Here is a 20,280-nt window from a genome sequence, read left to right as displayed (position 1 = left end):
GAGTGTTGTTGTGCTAGTATCTGTCAGAATTTTGATGTGCAGCAAGCTTGGTCAAAGGCCAAAGATTTGAATCTGAAGTAGAAAGACACGCCTAGACAGCTGCTTTGCAAACAAGTGCAGTCACTGCCACCACTACCATGCACATAAGAAGACCAATCCCCTACATGAATAAGATCAGCTTTTTTTTTTTTAGGTTGGTAGTGTATGTGCAGCAGCCAATGAAGCAACCCTTGTCAGGAGATACGCAATATGAGAGCTGCATCTTCTGCCATATGTTTATTTCTTAATTACTGTGCAAATGCTGAAAAAATACAAAGAAACAGAGAATATAGACTGCAGTTTGCTTTCTTGCATCCAAATATAGAAAAGAAGCCAAAATCATATAAAATATGAAAGGAGAACCATTTCTTTTCTTTGGTACACTTTGCATAACCTACCCAGGAGACCTCAATTACTTTTACACAAACAGAAAATAGCCATCAACTTTAAGGAGTGACATTCACACCCTTGGTTCCTCTTTTTCGTTGACAGAATGTTCTATTGCTATTGAATGAAACAGATTAGAAGATGGTAAAGCTGGCATGTCCTCTCCACATTTATACTTAACGGTCTCCATTTGATACTTTCATATCAGGGTAGAGAAGGAATCCAGAAAAGGTTGAATCGTTGAGGTTATCTGCATAGATTCCAGCATAGCCTTCTTCTCCATACACTTGCAGCCACACTTCATCTCCTGAGTTCAAGTGGAAGACAACTGAACCAGAGGCTTGGTCTACATTATTCTCTTGAAACTGGTCAAAGGTGAACATCACGGTCTTGTCATTCTTATACAAGCTAACTTTAACATCTTTTAGGTAGACTGTGAGGTGGTAACTGAAATAGTAGACGCCTGGAATGACACAGCGGAACTTGCCAGTGCTGTCATCATAGTGCCTTTGGTCATTGTAAAAGACCTTGCTGAACTTAATGGGCACATTGGGGAGAGGGATGCGATCTGTCAAGCCCACACTGAAGGCAGAACGATAAAGCATTGCAGTCTCACCCCTTTCTCCTTTTAGTCCTGGGGTTCCAGGAAATCCACGAGGTCCTTCAGGGCCTGGGATACCAGCTTCCCCCATATCTCCTTTCTCACCTGCAGGACCTGAAGTAAAAAGAAGGAGTAGGAAATGGTTACTTGAGGTATATGGATCCACCTCCAAGTGTTGCTTCTAGCACACCATAGATTTATACAAAACACAGTAATACAAAGCAGCACAAAAACTAACAGACAGAAATACTGCAGTTTGCACACATATAATTTAAATATAAACAACAATTTTCAATGTATCCCCTCTGAAATAAATGTATTTAGCCTTATTCTGAACAATTCTTTTCAACAATGTGCTTTCTATATTCAATATTTTATTTATTATTTACATGATTGCTTGTCACTTAGTAAGTTTTGTCATGGTGTGAGTTTGGCTTTTCGTCTAAAGACATATCCCTATTGCAATGGTGTCTTGCAGCAATTAGTGTTGTGATAATGTCATCTTATTTAAGAACGAGGTGAATTTAAATACAAATAAAGATAATCAAAATCACAAAATAAGGAAACAAATCATTTTGTTTTAACTGATAACAAATCCTTGTTTACTCAATGTTGATTCCTTGTTTGGCCTTCCCAATTGGTTGTGTGTCCCATGTTTATGATTGCTATGTTTTGAGCTCAGATCTCTGCTGCACTTAAAATAAAATAACATGTCAATTACTTTAATGAAAGGCATTGCTGGCTGGTTATATAAGGCAAGTAAGCAACACAGAATTAACGCAATTTAAAATATAGTACTCTGAGACCTAAAGAGGTCTAGTAATTTTTAAGACCATTCTCAAAATTAAAACATCCGTCCATTTTCCAACCCACTGAATCCGAACACAGGGTCATGGGGGTCTGCTGGAGCCAATCCCAGCCAATACAGGGCAGGAACCAATCCCGGGCAGGGTGCCAACCCACCACAGGACACACACAAACACAACCACACACTAGGGTCAATTTAGAATCGCCATTCCACCTAACCTGCATGTCTTTGGACTGTGGGAGGAAACCGGAGCGCCCGGAGGAAACCCACGCAGACACGGGGAGAACATACAAACTCCACGCAGGGAGGACCTGGGAATCAAACCAAGGTCTCCTAACTGCGAGGCAGCAGCGCTAGTGCTACCCCAAATTAAAACATTCTCTTTAAATTCCAGATTCAATTTGACCCCACACTTCATACTTTGGCCAATCTTGAAATTGATTTCTAGCTACACCAGTGGATTTAAGGTTTCGTAGTCCCTTTAGGCATGATATCGCTAACCTATCATCTATGGCAGGGGTCGCCAAGTCCGGTCCTGGAGGACCACCGTGGCCGCAAGTTTTCATTCTAATCCTTTTTTTAATGAGTGCCCTGTTTGTGCTGCTAATTAACTTTCAATTTTAATTGAATTGCTTTTTAAGATTTGTTCCCCTGAATTTCTTCATCGTTCCTCTGAATTGCTTCATTTCTTTTCTTAAATGGCACCCAAACAGAAATGAAATGTGAAGTGAATGAGCCAACAGAAGGCCAACTAAGTCAGGGCCTCAAACTCCAACCAATTTCACTCCAACCAGCTGCTTAATGAGGTGCCAGTTCTTGTCATTAATTAAACCTGTTCTTTAATTTTGTGGTTTGCTGCTGCTTTTGTGGTGCATTTCCAAAATTGTTGATTTTCTCTTTTCTAAGAGCACTGTTAAAATGTTTTGAGGACCTGAACAGATTAACCTTCCTGAGACCTTCATCTTTTTTTATTTTCAGATATTGTATGATGGACACCAGTTGTTTTGGCTCATTATGTATCTCATTATTGTTTGGCTACTAATTAAGGAAAAAGGAACAATGAAGGGGTCTGAGTCTTCAAGAGCAAGTCAGTTAAAATTAGTTCAAAAGAAGTTAATTAGCAGCAAAAACAGGTCGCTCATTAAGAAAAGGGTTGGGATGAAAACATGAAGTCACTGTGCTGCCCTGCAGGACCGGAGCTGGCGACCCCTGATCTATGGGGCAGGAGTGAAAACTTTACATTCTTCAAGTATTTTGATCTACTGTTTTCGACTGATCTTGACATTGATGGGTGTGTGTCTATTTGTGTGCGCGTGTGTGTGTGTGTGTATGTGTCACAGTTTCTTGAGGACGGTCTAGAGCTAAAATGGCTGAATAGAAAAATACCACACTCAAAACTTAAGCCTATAATGAGATGACGATGGGCTGATTAGTTTTTGAGCCAAATTGTACAAGATAAAGAGGCACTCTAGAGGAACCCTCAAATACCCTAATTGTGCAATTAATTATAAATTCTTCTCATCGATTGCTATCGTAATGACCTATTTTATGATCAGAGTGGTAAATAAAAATTTTATAGAATAGTTTGGGTAACTTGGTTCCTAGAGCACAAAGCGTTCTCATGCTCACAAGCAAATTTTTGTTATGACCAAGAAAACTTTGTAATGTATTTTATAAAACAACAGTGGGGCTAAATGGAGCATTGCTGAACTGCCTTCTGCCCTAGAAGGTGACTGAATTAAGACTTACTTTGAACAAAGAACTTCAGTTGTTTTATTCAAATGGAACAATTGGATTTCGCTATAACATCCTAACGAGAGATAAGTGTAGCAATGCAACGGGCTGTCATTTTATCTTAGTTTTATCATGCCACTCACTGGAACTTGCCTGAGAAGAAATGCTGATTTCAAAATTGGACGTTTTCTGCCGGTCAATACAGGACTTGGGGCTCAGGTTGATGAAAGTTTGAACTGATTGCCTTGCTTGAATGTCTGGAGTGATGTCATATTATTAGGACATGTAATCTCGAAAAAGATTATGAGTCTGTAGTTTGTTCCATTCAAAGTGCTACATAGCATACTTTATCATGAAATATAATCTTTCTTCAGTAACATTCATTGTGAAAGAACACCATGCCGAATGAGTTTATCTAACGTCCTAAGACATTAAAAGAATAGTTTCTACACTGCATACTATCATTAGAAATCTATTATTACAGTTTGGACTTCAAACTGCTTCCATTTTTAATCTTTATTCACCACAAGGTAGCCCATATCATATCTCATTATCTGTGGTCTGTTTTGACGTAAGCGTCAATAATGAAAGTGCATAAAACAGATATGTAATATATATATATTGTAATACGTAGATATAAAAAATAATACTCCTAGTGCAATGATGTCTTTATATAGTGTAAAAACTACAAGCAAATCATAAAGGCAGTCCTGTGTGAATATCAAATTATTATATTAATCAATTAATTCATCAGACTCCTTTATCCAAGCTGTCTGTCAGATGTGATGTGGAACTTGTGTTCTTTTATTTATTCATTTGTTTATTTTGCCAAACTGCTTGTTCCATTACAGGGTTGTGGGAAGCTGGAGCCTTCCTTAGCAGCACACATGAACCAAAGCATGGTTGGGATACTGGTTTTAACCTGCACATGTTTGGTATGTGAGAGAGTGCTTGGGGGAAAAAAAATATTATAAGATAGTGGGGAGCAAGAGTGCAGAATCCACACAGACAATGCCTAGGCCAGGGTATGAATTCAGAACTATGGCTGTGCGAGGCATGAGCACTAATGCTTGTGAAAGTCGTTCTTGAAGAGAATTGCGGAGGTTACAGTACCCAGATGTCATGTCTGAAGCCTACAGTAGCAAAATCTGACTTAGTATGCCTTTGCCATTATCCTAATTTATATTACACATTTCTAATCTGCATTATATATTCTCCATACACCCATGACTTCTATCATTTTGAAGACATTCTTAATACTTAATAATTAAAACACTTAAACTATTTAAATGCATGATGAGTAACTGCTAAGACATTAACTCCTCTCACTAACCTAAAAAAAACTTTAGAAAAAATTTTTAAGGGGCACAGCACAAATGGCAGATGTTTTAAAAAGCACTGCTCTTGAACAGGAGAAACTTTCTTAATCGCTTTGGATGACTATTTTTATCTGACTCATACAGAACACAAATTTAAAGGAGAAGCAATAATGACACAGTGGTCTCCTTCTGGTAGCTGCTCATTTATTTGTATTAAAGTCTTACAATATGATTTGATTTTTATGGGGATGCTTAAAATTAATTATGCTAAAGTATATCAATAAAGATTCATTTTTTTCAGTTTCAAGTTAGTCTTCAACAGTGTATCATTCTCTATATATTGATTTCTGCAGTCTGTCACACCATCAAGTGCTAGTTTATTCCTTTTAGAAAAGGATTGTCAAATTAATGCATATTAATCAATTCACCAGACCAACCCAATTTTAATATCAGAAACTAATGCATTCTTTTATTGGTTCCCTAGACAAATAGTTTGACTTATCCTGTCTCACTTGACAGAAGATAGTGATTTTACTTCCTTTAATCTATTCGCTGGACTCATCTATCTTTACCTGCTTCTCCAGTTTCACCCTTTGGTCCATCACGGCCATCTCTTCCATCTCTACCTGGGGCACCATTGTGTCCAGGAGTTCCTGGCACTCCACCCATCCAGTTAGCACAAGGCTTTCTCTCATCTGGGGAGTGACTGGCATCTTCACCAGTCTCAACAGGTTCTTCAGAGTCAGGTGCCTCTTCAGTGTGGACTTCTTCACAGCAGCAAAGGTGTGTTGACAGCACAAGGAGTGCTAGAAAAGACCAAAGCAGCTTCATTCTCCCAAGTTTTCAGTTCCTGCAAATTAGATAGCATTTCAGCTTAATTAAAAAATCTCTAAAATAGTAACATAATCAAGAAAATATTTTTTAAAAAAGTGCCAGCATTGAGGCTCATGGTGTGATAATCATATTCTATTGGAAAATCATTTTGAAAACAACATGGCAGCGGGCTAACTGCTATCAGTGAAAACCATGTTCGTCTCCACCAAAGGAATATCACAGGATAATTAAAAAAGTTATTGAAAACAAAACACAGACAAAAATTGCCGTCCTTCTGCATCTTTCACCTCAGATATGGTGACTTTTCTAAATGCTTGTCTCCATATTATCACCACACACTGTTATCTCGCCTTCAGTTTTCTCATCATTCTATCTGACTGCAGTCTAAACACATTAAAGACTCAATTAATACTAGCAGAAAGTGGTCATGTACTCGTGATCTAGGGTTGTCTAAGTTCATTCTGGAATACTCTACAAAAGTTAAAAGCCATGGGGGCCACAGTACTTGCCAGTGGCCCTTGGTGTCATGACATCCTAGGCTCTGCGTTTTATTTAAAAATAAAGGCACCCATAATAGCTGACCTCTGCTGTAAGCAGCAGCACACTAATCATCCTTCAACAGACTCATCTGATGCAATCTAGTAGTTTAAAGGTGTATATACAGTACGTATAGTGAGAGCTGTGATTTCAATCATAGGACTGAAACAGCTTTATGGATGCACAAAACAAATCAGAAAGGATGACAGGATAAACATTGTCAACAAAGATTTCATTCTGTTTGTAACCATTACATAAGAATGAATGGTTAGCACTGCTGCCTTACCATTCTAGAGTCCTGGCTGCAAATCCCTGGCTTGGATCCTGCCTGTGTGGAGTTAGCACATTCTGCCTTTTTCCGCAATGTTTTTTCTTTGGGAGCTTCAGCTGTACTTCTGTGCCCCAAAGACATATATTTTAGGTTAAATGGAGACACTAAATTAGGCCAGTGTGAGTGAGTGCACCCCAAAACTGGTTGGCTTCTAGCCTTGTGGACAAAGCTGCTGGAATAAGCACCAGCTCCCTGAAATCCTGACTGAATAATTTGGTTAGAAAATCAATGGTTTTCTTAACTACATTGTTTTTATACTGTAGAGCAAAATTTTAAACAGGTAAGGTGTGATGAAAACCTTGGCGCCAGCAAGCCCAAACCCCAACACAAACACACAAGCACAATCCTGGGTTCAAATAAAGGTACATTTATTAATCAAATCACCTCGAATATGTCACACAAAACACAGGTTTTCTCTCCATAATACTTTCTTCCTACCGCACTACCCTTCTCCACTCAAGCGTTGCTCCACTACCTCCCAGCTCCAACTCACTCGGATAAGGGAGTGCGGCCTCTTTTATTACAGACCCGGGAGTAATTGCCCGATGGAAGTCCTTCTGGGTCACACGGAAGTCCATTATAACAGGGAGCTTGTCTCCCTGTAGCACCATCTCCAGTGACTCCAGCAGGTCTGCTCTGCCGGACTACATTTCCCAGCATGCCTTGATGGTTTCCTACTGGGCATCGACATCCAGGGCTTCTGCCATCTAGCGTGCTGGGTGAATAAAAAGCCTCCAGTGATGTCTCTTTTTCCTAGTGGGCTGTCCATCCCTTTTGGTCCTTCCTTCTGGGTTTGATCCCTTCTTCCTCCCTGGCCGGGATGCTTATCTGCCTATTAGGAGTCTCCTGTCCGGGTAAGAAACCATCCCCTCTCCTGGCTGGGATGCCCGTCCAGCCCATGTGGCATCTACAATGGTCAGGGTTGATTTCTAGATCTCAATCAACTCTTTTGCAAGTTCAAGTTATATCTATTTTTTTTAATACTCATGTCACTATTAGAAACAATTTTGCATTTATAGATATTACAGTAATTGCTTTGTGCACCTCTCTTCTGTTGACAAGCAGCATCTTACCTTATTGTTGCTGACTGCCTCCTAGCAAGGCAATCATTTGGCTGCTTCCCTTCCTACTGAGGCAAAAACACAAAAATAAACAATAGGAAGACTTAGACTATTCAGTGTCAAGAAGCTATATCCACATTTACTTTATCTTCTTCTTTCAGCTGCTCCCGTTAGGGGTTGCCACAGCAGATCACCCTCTTCCATATCTTTCTGTCCTCTGCATCTTGTTCTGTTACACCTATCACCTGCATGTCCTCTCTCACCACATCCATAAACCTTAAGCTCTCATGTGCTCTTCAAATGAAAGGGGCAAATTCTAAGACCACACGATTATCAGAAAAATATTTATAAAGATTGTAAATTGTAAATAGCAGCATATGCTTAACATATTTATTTAACAAAATCATGCTGACAATAAAATCATTGTGAGGTGCTGTAAAATCCAATACATATTTTCACTTTTTTAATTTCAGGTAGTCAGAATACTGATATTGGTTATCATCTTCTTCATACTTTTGAGCTGTCCATTATTTACTTAAAGTAGGGTTCCTGTAGTAAGATTATTGCCCTGTTTAGATTCAGCTGCCCCTATGCAACGTGAGATGTGAGAATGTTGAAGAGTTTAGGCCCAGATATATGGGTCTGTTTGTACTGAGGCTGCTAACATTAAGTACTTTGGCTTCAAATGCCCACACTCACATATCTACTTGGTGACAGCTATTCCCCAGTTCTCTCTCTCAGCTGGCTTCACCAATCATAGTAAACTCCACCTTAACTAGCAAGGCCCTTTTATCCCAAGGGTGTCCTGTTTTTGCCAGTTTTAAAAGCCTATGAATTTTCAGTCTTTGGAAGGAGTTTTTTTTTTTATTTTTTATTGCTTACTGACAACTATTGCAGGCTTGACATATATCTGCCTTTCTAGGTGGCCATATTTTTATTAGTCTGTGCACATTACATTTTAGAATAAATTACTTTTCACAGTATGTCTGCATTGTTTGTAATGGCAGGTCATCTGCATTTGTTTGAAAAAAATTATTAAAAAATATATTTTGTGACCTGTACCCGTTGCAAACACAGCATATACCAGCTTTCTTTTTGCTTCCTACTGCATGCCAAGGAGAATATATTTTTAAGAGTTCCTAATGCATTTCAAGGATAGAATGTCCTTTCTCAATGGACTTCTATTTCTTGTATATTCACATTTTGATGTTTTGTCAGCACACATTAAATCCTAGAAATGTTCATGTATGTCCTGGCTACCCTTATTAAAGAAGTACGAGTGGTTTTAGGAATCAGTGCCCTAAATTAGCACTTCTTAACGTTTTCTCATTTTTAATGACTGCAACTCCCATTAGGGTTTACAGAGATGCCTGAGTAAACTTCCCTTTGGAGACTTCAGTGTCTGAGTTTCATTTTAATTGCAGCAATGCATAAATCTGCTCATTGGCACTTCCAAACATGCTTACAGAAAGGATTTTAATTAAAAAGTATGTAGGAGTACTGTAAAAATGCTTTCTTACACCTCCTGGTCTGCTAAAGGCATACTAGACCTTTAGAAGATGAAACTTTGTTTCTGTGTTATGCAGCTAAAAAACCATACGGGAAGGGTATGACAACTATGATATTTGCCACTTATGAAAATATGTACTAAAAATATTTGTTGGAAAAATGCTTTATTCATTATCTTTCTACACTAACAGTTACTTGTTTAGCAGATCCAAAGCGACTTACAAAATGGGTCCGCATAATTAAATAAGCATTAATCTGGGGACTGTTTTGAAACAAGTGCTACAGGACAAGGTAACAAACTTGGCCATTACAAATGAAGAACTTTAAACCAACAACACAAGACTAGCTACTTGCTTTTCTTAGCTACAAAGGACTTTGCGTCAAAACCGTTATCAGTTGGAAAGATATTCATGGAACAGGAGAGTCTTCAGATGTTTCTTAAACACATGATAATAAAATGAGTGGAGGTGGGCGTCTTATTCCACCAGTTAGGAGCTAAGCATAAAAAGAGTCTTTACTGAGATCTGGCGTCATATAGTCAGTGCCCATGCTGTTATTTTGTGCCATAGGCCAAGCTTATAGTGCCCCAATTGACTGTTCGGTAGCTAACCTGTGCAGCTAGGTTGCCTGCACCTTATGATCTGTGCCCTAGGTGAATGCCTAAGTCTCCTTAACGGTGGCACCAGCCCTGCATATAGTAGTGCTATAACCATATAACCCTACAGATTTTATTTTTTTCTCCAGCCTTTGGAGTTTTTTTTTGTTTTTTCTGTCCACCCTGGCCATCGGACCTTACTCTTATTCTATGTTAATTAATGTTGACTTATGTTTATTTTTTATTGTGTCTTCTATTTTTCTATTTATTTTGTAAAGCACTTTGAGCTACATTTTTTTTGTATGAATATGTGCTATATAAATAAATGTTGATTGATTGATTGAACCAGACATTGTTTTTTATGAACTGTTAATATAAGTCAGTATAATAGTTTTCCTCTCACATCACCAAAAAAGGCGCTAAAGTTATGTTAATAGGATGCTCAAAACTGGTCTAATGATGAGTGATAATGTGCTCTGTTATGGCCTTGTGCCTAATGTTGCTGGGCCAGTCTCTACCAACATCCCTATAACTGAACTAAGCAGGATCAGTAATTTGAGATGGTTTACAATGTATTTTATTCTTCACCTTCCGGAGTACCAGCATATATTCTTCAAAGACAATGAGGCAACACGTTAGAACAGAGGCTGCTGCCGGAGAGCATCTGTTTAGTCAGTTTACTGCTGTGTAACATGAGCTTAAGAAACACATGGTTTGGACTTAAGAATCACAAAGCACTGATGATGAGATCTTGGAGCACAAAGACAACCTTGGTGTATTTATTAGTCAGTTAGTTCTGTTACAACGTCTTAACCAAAGGCTTTAATTACAACATATGTTTGGGGTTACCTTCAGCACCCTTTACTGATTGATTGATTTATTGCTAACGTACAGGATCTTTAAAGAGGCTTTGGTTGTGTGATTAACAGATGTCTACTCCAAATGTTTAAAGCCCCCATTTGGAAAATGTTAATGACTCTTCTTTTCAAGAAGGCTTTCCCAATAACCACTCTCTGGTGTCCATCTCATGTCAGGGTACCTTGGGGCCATGTCAGTGCACATTCTCCACAGGGGTTTCCACATATTTTCTTTGTGTGCCACATGCCAGCCATATGATTTGCTTCTTCCTTGCGTGTTTTGCCTGTGAGACCACAGTTGCTGGCTGGTACTAAAATAGCGCAAAGGTTAGAATTGCTTTTCCATGACAAAATGAAAGAGAGGGCAGTATGCACGCGTCTATTTTTAAAGTAACACCTGCTGCTGTCCGATAGCTCTCGAGTGAGCTCACAGGGTTAGGACTGTACAGCCTGACATCCTGTCATCATTTATGCCAAAATGTGAAGCAGCTTTCAAATCCCCCTTTTTTTTCTTTTCTTTTTTTTTTTTAAAAAGACTTCAGTTTTCAAAAGAATTAAGTCTCGTATCGAATCAGAGAAGCCGAAGTAACCCAACGCCGCGACACCGACCACGTTAAAGTGAACATAATCCGCCTCGGACGCGCGGGCGCGAGGCCGCGTCCAGAGACTCGCGGGTGAAGGACACATAAGACAGCAAAAAAGACACCCGAAAGAGAGCCGAGCGACGCTGTGCATCTCTTCAACTTAAAACCGAAGAGAAAAGGCAGGTAATATAAAAATAAAAAAGGGAAAACAACTTGATTAAACTGCAACAGGAAAGAATAAACCGTTCACTACGCAATGGCACCGCCACAGCATTCGTCGACGTTCAAACGCCCCAACCGTACCTGCGTGATGGCTGTTGTTTCCCGTTCTGACTGCTCCGTGATGCTCCGACGAGGAGACTTTTGGAAGTGAGCTGGTCTCTCAACCGCAGGCCCCCATGTGCACTTAGTGCCTGTCAGTCTATATTTATCCTGTCCCAAAGTGATTTCATTTTTTTAAAGGGCACCAGGCAAATCCAGCCTGACTATGGCTTCATGTTCCCCCAACAACTGTGGCCCAACAAACCATCAATAAATCTTTTAATTATAACGCCTTTACATGTTCATTTATTTTAAATACTAAAAGAAACTTAGATGTCCAGCAACTGACCAGCAGATGAGCTGGAAAATCGTAAAATTATTGTCTTGCTCTGCTACACTATGAAACAATGTGGCAGACAAGTCCATAAAGCTACTTAAGGCTTAATGACTGCAAACAGAATTTGTCCTTGCTTTTATAAAAATGTTTAAAAAATTAAACACAAATACCAAATGTCCAACCAGTTTTCTCACACCAGTCAATCCTGGACACACTCACTTACACACTTGGACTCACTTGTAATGGGTCCATTTAAAATAAACTGCATGTTTCAGCTATGGAAGAAAATTGTTAACCCCACACAGGCAGGGGAGAATCTACAAACTCCACGTAAAGAGTAACCAGGCCAGTAAGGCCGGATTAGTTTTCTTTTATAAAGCTTTTTATTTAGGGCTCTTTGAATAGGTTTATAATTGTGAGGATCAAACTAGGGTTGGGAGGGAAGTTGAATAGAAGATTGCCGTGAGCGCCTATTGATAATAACTTGTACTCTAGATTTATTATTATGAGGATCAAAGTGGGCTAGAGATGGGTGCAGGAAAGAGGATTGCTGTGAGATTCTGTCAGTAATAACTTGGACTTTAGGTCTGGACTTTGGGACTTTAAGTTTGATTACTTGGATTTTAGGTTTAGGTTTAACTTGGACTTGTATACTGTAAACCGAACTTCCTGAGAGTGCCTGTCAGTGATAACCTTAGACTTTAGGTTTGAACTTGGACTTTAGGTTTACTTTTAACTTGGACTTGGATAACTTGGACTTTCTGTGTGTACCTGTCGGTGATAACTTGAACTTTAGGTTAAAGTTTAATGTGGACTTGGATAACTTAGATTTTCTGTGAATGCCTGTCTGCGATAACTTAGAGCTTAAGTTTAAAATTATGAGAATCAAAGTGGGGTAGAAGTGAATGCAGGATAGAGGAATGCTGTAAGTTCCTGACGATGATAACCTGGGGCCTCATGTATAAATGGTGCGTATGCACAAAAATGTAGCGTACTCCTGTTTCCACACTCAAATTGCGATGAATAAAACCTAAACTTGGCGTAAAGCCACGCACATTTTCACAGTAGCTTAAACCCTGCTGTACGCAAGTTCTCTGTTCGGTTTTGCAAACTGGTGGCACCCAGTGTCAAAGCAGTGCTTTTGTTCCAGTGTGGTTTCCCTTTCTTTTTTAGATCCACATTCCTGATATGGCTTTATAAATACACTTAAATTAACCGCATATTGTTTATTAGTTTAATTATTGTAATTAACCTGTAACAATATAATGGTCACAGAATAGCCAAACTATTCCAAATACCATAGCTGCTTTAGCCTTGTACTCTAGCTGCACCTTCTTCTTCTTCTTCTTTCAGCTGCTCCCGTTAGGGGTTGTCATCTTTTTCCATATTACTCTCACTGCACCACTTGGAGTATTTATATCACTGTATCTGAGTGTTGAATCACAGCTCTACAGCAGCTGATTGGAAAGAGAATTATGGGTATACAGCATCAAGCACACGCTGCCTCAGCCATGTTGCCTATTTGAACAGCTCTCATGCGACAAACGCTTCAGAGCTTTTCCTCTACGGACCTCACGGTTCAGGATCAGTTTCACCCCAAGAACTATAAACGCAATCAATCAGTTCATCAAGTGCTCCTTGTAGAACTGTTTGTACTAAGTACAATTACCTCACTGTAAACTTGCATTACAGTTATAATATTGCACAAAGTGAGCCACTTTATAAGGCACATACTTGTATTTACATATGATGGTGATATCATTTTTAAGATGAAATGCACAAAATATGCGTACAGCATTTAACTTGAAATGTTATGAATTTCTGTGCCTTTTACCTGTATGCCTTGTGTATCTAGCTATGCTTCTGTATACTTATGTACATCTTGGAAGGCAATGACAAATTGGGTTTAGAAATTCCAGAAGAGTGGAACCATTCAGAGAGAGGGAAGACTAGAAATACAGTAGTGGACTGGAAGAAAACCAGCAGATATCCCATTAGACACTAGAGTGTTGTAGGCAAGGAGAAGTGTTGGTCTTCTGCAACTAATAACCTAGGGCTGACCTTCCAATAGCAAAAATGTGCTTTGTGACAGTATCAAACCAGAACTACAGAGCTATAGTAGAAGGAAAGAAGATATTGCAAACAGTCTAGTAGAGAGGTACAGCACACCAAAATGTATGAGCTTTGTGGATTATTGAAAGAATGGTACAGCTATAGAAGATGAAACATTGTTTTTCTTTGTTATACTGTGAAAGACTATCTGAAGGGAGTGACCCAAATTAGCAATGACATTTACAATGTAAATGTAAGCAGAAATAGTATTCTAAGAACATGTAATAAGGAGCATTTTAAAACAAGCACTGCCAGTTTTAAAATGCTTTATTCTTTTTTCATGCAATACACAATGTTATACATTTTGCCTTCCTTCCTTTTGCCTTCATTTCATAAACATTTCCCTCCCTCCCACGCCCCATACACAACACTGAACTAGATTAGAAGGATAGACTATGCAGGGATGCATAATAAAAAACTTAATTTTATTCATTTGAATTTTCAGTTTTTAATTGCAACTGAAGTGACTCTTAGGATTCACTCCTTGTTTCATGTGATTTATTTAATTATTTACTTAAGGATATTATCAAATATCATACATGATATTGGGAAAAAATCTGGCAACAACAGAAACTACTAAAGTTATTCATGGTAGATGTTTCATGAAGTATATTTACAATGTAGTTATTTTCTAGATGCATATATATATATATATAAATATATATATATATATATATATATATATATATATATACAGTCTATATATATATATAAGCATATATATATATATATATATATATATTAATAAGCAGTATAAGTGTAGCATGGAAGAAATGTGTTTGCTCAATTTTCAGTGTAATTTCCTAGTAATTTGGGGAAAACTAAGGCAGATAATGGTATAAATCTTAATTTGGTTACCCTGGAAGGAGAGGTAATCAATCGAATTAATTGCTTATCATATCAATCACTGTTGTAACTGACCTTCTGTGTATATACCATTTTTTTGCTTGGGTATTGGGCATCTCTTGGCGACAATAAACACATTACACCATAAAAAATTTTGTGCTTTGAAGTTAGTTTATGCAATTTTGCAATACCAGCTGTAGTGCTAGACTGCATGGTGGCTTAGCAGTGGTACTACTGTTGCTACACAAAACTTGAACCTCTTGCAATTCTCAGCTGAGTAGCCCTTTGTGTATTGCATGAACTCTTTTATGTGATAATGTTGAACATTTCCAGGTAGCAGTATCATATTAAATATACAAAACATAAAATTCAATAAGCACTATGCTGAAAGAAAACAAAAGAAAGCAGCAGAGAAAATTTTAAAATAAAACAAAAACACACTGGTGTCAACCTCATCACAAACCCAGTCACTGTAGTCTAATGAATGCTATAATTACATCTCCTTCCTGAAGTGACTTACAGCAGTTAACCAGTTCTTAATATTTGTTTTAGAAGATCCATTGGTTCTTATAGCTTTTATAAGTTTAATTAAGAATAGTTTGTAAAAGGAGGATTTCTAAAGCCTTGCTGTTTAGACTTAATGGCAAGTCTAGATTATCCCAGTGTGATTGTGAACACTTCACACTCTGTTTCTCTACTCTGGTAATACAAAATGAGAAAATGGAGTGAAAGTGTGATGGTGTTAATAGAGCTTTATTAAAAAAGTGAAAACACTAAATATAGTTTAGTAAGTGCAAATTAGGAGAAGTTAAAGAAATTAAAATGTATTTTTGCAGAATAATCAATGAGAAAAAATCGAGAAAAGTTATTACATACTGAAAAAATGGGAAACCTAGCCTTGCACAACAGCATGCAAATTTTGTTTATAGTGTTCGTCTTATCTTTTGATCTTGGAATTAAAATTTGCTTATTTTTGTTACTGTGGTAAAAAAAGAGTTGTATGGATTTTTGATTGATTAATAATCAATAAGACAACCACACAGTAGGGCACCATTATAATGTGGGATTTGAAAAAGAAACTGTAACATGGTTAATTAATTATCAGTTTTGCCTTTGGCAGTGCCAGTAATTAATCAAATAATTCCGCAAGGCTCCTATTTTATTTACCTTAACCTTTCTCTGTTGTAGGAGGCGGTTCTCCGGCCTTTAGACTTATATCAAGGTAACTGAAGCACACTCATTTTAAGAAATGGAATTATACAATTTATTGATAAACACAAAGATTGTAAAAGTATGATAAATGCATATATACAGTGGGGAAAATAAGCACTGAACTTGTCAAAGTTTTTCTCAGTAAATATATTTCTAATGGGGCTATTGACTTGAAATTTACACCAGATGTTGGTAACAACCCAAGCAATCCACACATACAAAGAAATCAAAACAAATAAATTCGTAAATTATGTGTAATAAAGTGGAATGACACAGGGAAAAAGTATTGAACACATGAAGAAAAGGAGGTGCAAATAGGAACAGAAAGCCTATAAACCAGCTGAAATCTGTCAGTATTTAGAAAGCAATCCTACCCCATATCAGTGCAAATGAATATCAGCTGGTTTAGTCCTAATTGATGGCCTATAAAAAGGTTTCTCATTACTAAGGTGTCACACAAGAAGCATCTCATGATGGGTAAAAGCAAAGCGCTCTCTCAAGACCTTTGCAACTTTATTTTTGCAAAACATACTGATGGCATTGGTTACAGACATATTTCTAAACTTCTAAATGTTCCAGTAAGCACTGCTGGGGCCATAATCTGGAAGTGGAAAGAACATCATTTTACCATAAACTGGCCACTACCAGCTGCTCCTCGCAAGATGTCTGACAGAGGAGTCAAAAGAATAATCATAAGAATTGTCCAAGAGCCAATGACCACTTGCAGAGAGCTTCAGAAAGACCTGGAATTAGCAGGTATAGTTGTTTAAAAGAACACATTAAGTAATGCATTCAACCACCATGGCCTCTATGCACTCTCACTGCGCAAGACTCCACCTCTAAAAAAAAGTTTGCCGCACAACATTTGGACAAGCCATTGAAATACTGGGAGAATACAGGCTGACCAGATGAGACCAAAATTGAACTCTTTGGATGACATTGCATACAACATGTTTGGAGGAGAAATGGCACAGACTGCACATCACCCCAAAAACACCATGCCAACAGTTTGGAGGTGGGAACATCATGGTGTGGGCTGTTTTTCACCATATAGTACTGGTAGACTGGCAGACATATAATATAATTGAAGGAAGGATGAATGAGGAAATGTACAGGGACATTCTTAATAAGAATCTGCTGCCATCTACCAGGATGCTGAAGATGAAATGAGGGTGGACAGCAAGACAAGGATCCCAAACACACAGCCAAGGAAACTCTCAATTGGTTTCAGAGAAAGAAAATAAAGATGCTAGAATGGCCCAATCAATCACCTGACTTGAATCCAATTGAAAATCTATGGAAGGAACTGAAGATCAGAGTTCATAGAAGAGACCCATGGAATCTTCCAGATTTGAAGACAGTTTGTGTGGAAGAATGGGCCAAAATCACACCTGAGCAGTGCTCCATACAGGAGGCATCTTGAAGCTATCATTACCAACAGAGGCTTTTCTACTAAGTTTTAAATACATTTCAGTGTGTTCAATACCTATTCCCCATGTCATTCCACTTTATTACACAACATTAACTTAATTTATGGACTTATTTGTTTTGATTTCTTTTTGTGTAGATTACTTGAGTTGTTACTGACATATGGTGTAAATTTCATGTCAACAGCCCTATTAGAAATATATTTACTGAGAAAAATGTTGATGTGTTCAATACTTATTTTACCCACTGTATATTCAGATATAAGATTGGACGCAGACACACTAGGAAAACAAACATTTAACATTTAGGCTCTCTGTTTACTGACAATTAGAGTTCTACTTTATCTTGGCCCAGATAAATAGTTTTATGATACCAAGTCTTTATGATATTTGATGTTGTGTGGAGTTGTTGCATTGTTGTTGCTCCAGGTTCAAATGGAAGATTCTTCATGTGTTGGAATGCAGTACTGTGCTGCTTCTTCCAGATCCTGGCACAGGCTGGAGTTCAGCAACTTAGTTTGGAATACAAGTGGATAATTGTGCAGCTGAATATATGCATCCCAGTTAAATCTACTTTCTTAACAGGCCTGGTGTACAATGAAAGCCAAGTAGAACAGGCAATGCCCACTTTGTCCTACACAGTATAGACTGAAACTTAAGAAAGAACGTTTCTAGGGTGGTTTGAAAATAACTGTTATGATGGGATTATGTAAAAAGGTGATTATTGATTGGAAAATGATCACTGTAAAGTTTGGTTAGTTCATTACCATCAGTTTTATGTGTTAGTGGTAGTTGAGACAAGTTTTTATGATAACAAAATCCAGCTGTCCATTCATTTATCCATACATGCATCAATCCACACAACCATGTATTTTATTAACTCACTTTCTCCAGTACAGAGTTTTCTCTAGATGGAGTCTATCCAGACAACATCAGGCTTAAGAGGGGAGCCAACCCAAAACAGCATACCAATCTAGGATACTCCCATCCAGGCAGACCAATTTACTAAAATGTGTTTTTCAGATATGGTAGATAACCAGATTAAGCAGAAAAAACCCATGCAGACTCAAGGAGATTTGTAAATTCCACTCAGAATGTAACTGGGCTTTGAATCATACTTATGTCCCTGGAGCTATGAAACAACAATGGTAACCTCTGTGCCACCATGCTACCTAGGTAACAAAATGCATTGGAGAATTCCATAAGGGAATAATCAATCCTCAGTTAAGTCACAGGTTTTCCAAATGTGTTATACTCAGTTTCTGAAAAATCAAACCCTTTCAAATGAGCCAAAAACAATAATGCTAGCTAGTACTCTACCCTTACTAAATGGGAGCATTCTGACTATAAATCACCAAAATTCGATGACCTAATGTAAAGCTGTTTAGGGAACTGGTATATCTAGCAGCATGAGTAGAATGAGAAGTTCAGAGTTGGGCATTCCCAATTTTTACAATGTCAAATATATGTATGCAATACATAGTATACTAAAGAAGCATTAGCCTAGGCAAACCATTATTATTAATAGCATATCTGAAATAGTGATGAGGGCCTGACATCTCACAGCAGTTGCTTAGGGTGGCAAATATATAGTTCATATCACATTAATAACCCCTTATTAAGCACAGAGATTGGGAAAATAGCATATTTGACTCTTGTGCCTGTGTTACAAATAGTTATGAGTAATAAAAGTACAAAGTGGTGTTCCAGAATTTCAGAATTGCGTAACAAATTCTGAAATATTTATCTAGAGATATTCATAACTTTAATGTGTTGCTAAATATTAAAATTTGTTGTTCACTTATCTCATTTACACATTACCTGTACTGGATTATTTCAGTCCAGGGTAGCAACAATTCCAATGTGCTACTGAATTTTGAAGCTTCTCATCTTATCACTGATAGTGAACCACAATATCCAATGGAGGTGATATTAAATGTCCTGGGTGAAATAGTTTTACTCTTTCGGTCAGTACACACTACTCTTGACCATAAGTGAAAATAAGAATACAAAAAATGATTAATAAACTTAGAGATTTATTTAAGGTCTCACTTAATGTTTTCCACAACAGTTTTCACTTTGGCCTCAACTGCAGCTATTGCTTACTTGCTCCACTGACATCTCTCAGTGAGATATTCTCCTTTTATTATTTCATGGATGTTTTTCTTACTGCTAATGTCACGATTACCACCATATTAAACACCAACTGCTACATCTCCACAGCATTGTGTGAATGCTTCCATTATTAAATACCATACCTGGGCGAGAGCCATTCAGACTTCATGCCTCTAACATTCTGTAAGGTGAGGCTAAATCTCTGCATTATTATAGTTAGGAATTTACCCCAAACAGTGTCATTCACTAATAATACAAATAATTATAATTCATGCATAATTTTACTTGGGTAAAGTAGTTAATTATTGAAAAAGCATCAAATTTTCCTTATTAACTACATCTCCTAGAGGCAACATATATAGAGAAAGGAGAACTGGTCCCAGTACTGACAACTGAGCAACACTACATCAAACTGTGGACTGAATTCAGGGAGTGCTATGTTCAGACTTTTGCACATATAATTTAATAAATATGAAATAAACTGATTGAGAATGGTACCTGATAAACCTGAATTTTAAAAGCTGTTTAGTAGAATGCTATAGTGATGTAACAGCACTGACTCTTAACAGTTTCAGGTGGGAGGCAAAAGATAAAAACAACAGCAGTGTCAAGGCCAGAAATGCTAACATTCTGAGATGCTAGACTATAACTCAAATAGCAGCTTCATCGCCAGCTGTGGGGATCCTACTAGAAGGTGAACATGCCAGAGTGTAACCATCATAATGTGTCAAAGTGAACAACATGAAAGAGCAATAAAATGAATATCAATGCATT

The 20,280-nt window shown here is 37.8% G+C and overlaps 1 protein-coding gene across 1 annotated transcript; it reads right to left on the bottom strand.

Moving 5' to 3' along the window:
- Window positions 1–248: 248 nt before the first annotated feature.
- Window positions 249–11,606, bottom strand: adipoqa (adiponectin, C1Q and collagen domain containing, a). Its single transcript, XM_039760926.1, has 3 exons — window positions 11,500–11,606; window positions 5,461–5,738; window positions 249–1,141 (listed from the first exon to the last, which is right to left on the bottom strand). Exons 2-3 carry the CDS (start codon window positions 5,717–5,719, stop codon window positions 603–605), a joined length of 798 nt encoding a protein of 265 aa, XP_039616860.1. The 5' UTR covers window positions 5,720–5,738; window positions 11,500–11,606; the 3' UTR covers window positions 249–602.
- Between the last annotated feature and the right edge of the window lie 8,674 nt (window positions 11,607–20,280).

Source organism: Polypterus senegalus, chromosome 1, assembly GCF_016835505.1.
Source record: "Polypterus senegalus isolate Bchr_013 chromosome 1, ASM1683550v1, whole genome shotgun sequence".
Taxonomy (NCBI): domain Eukaryota; kingdom Metazoa; phylum Chordata; class Cladistia; order Polypteriformes; family Polypteridae; genus Polypterus; species Polypterus senegalus.
The sequence above is the reverse complement of the archived record's forward strand: the minus strand, read 5'-3'. Positions and strand labels throughout refer to the sequence as shown.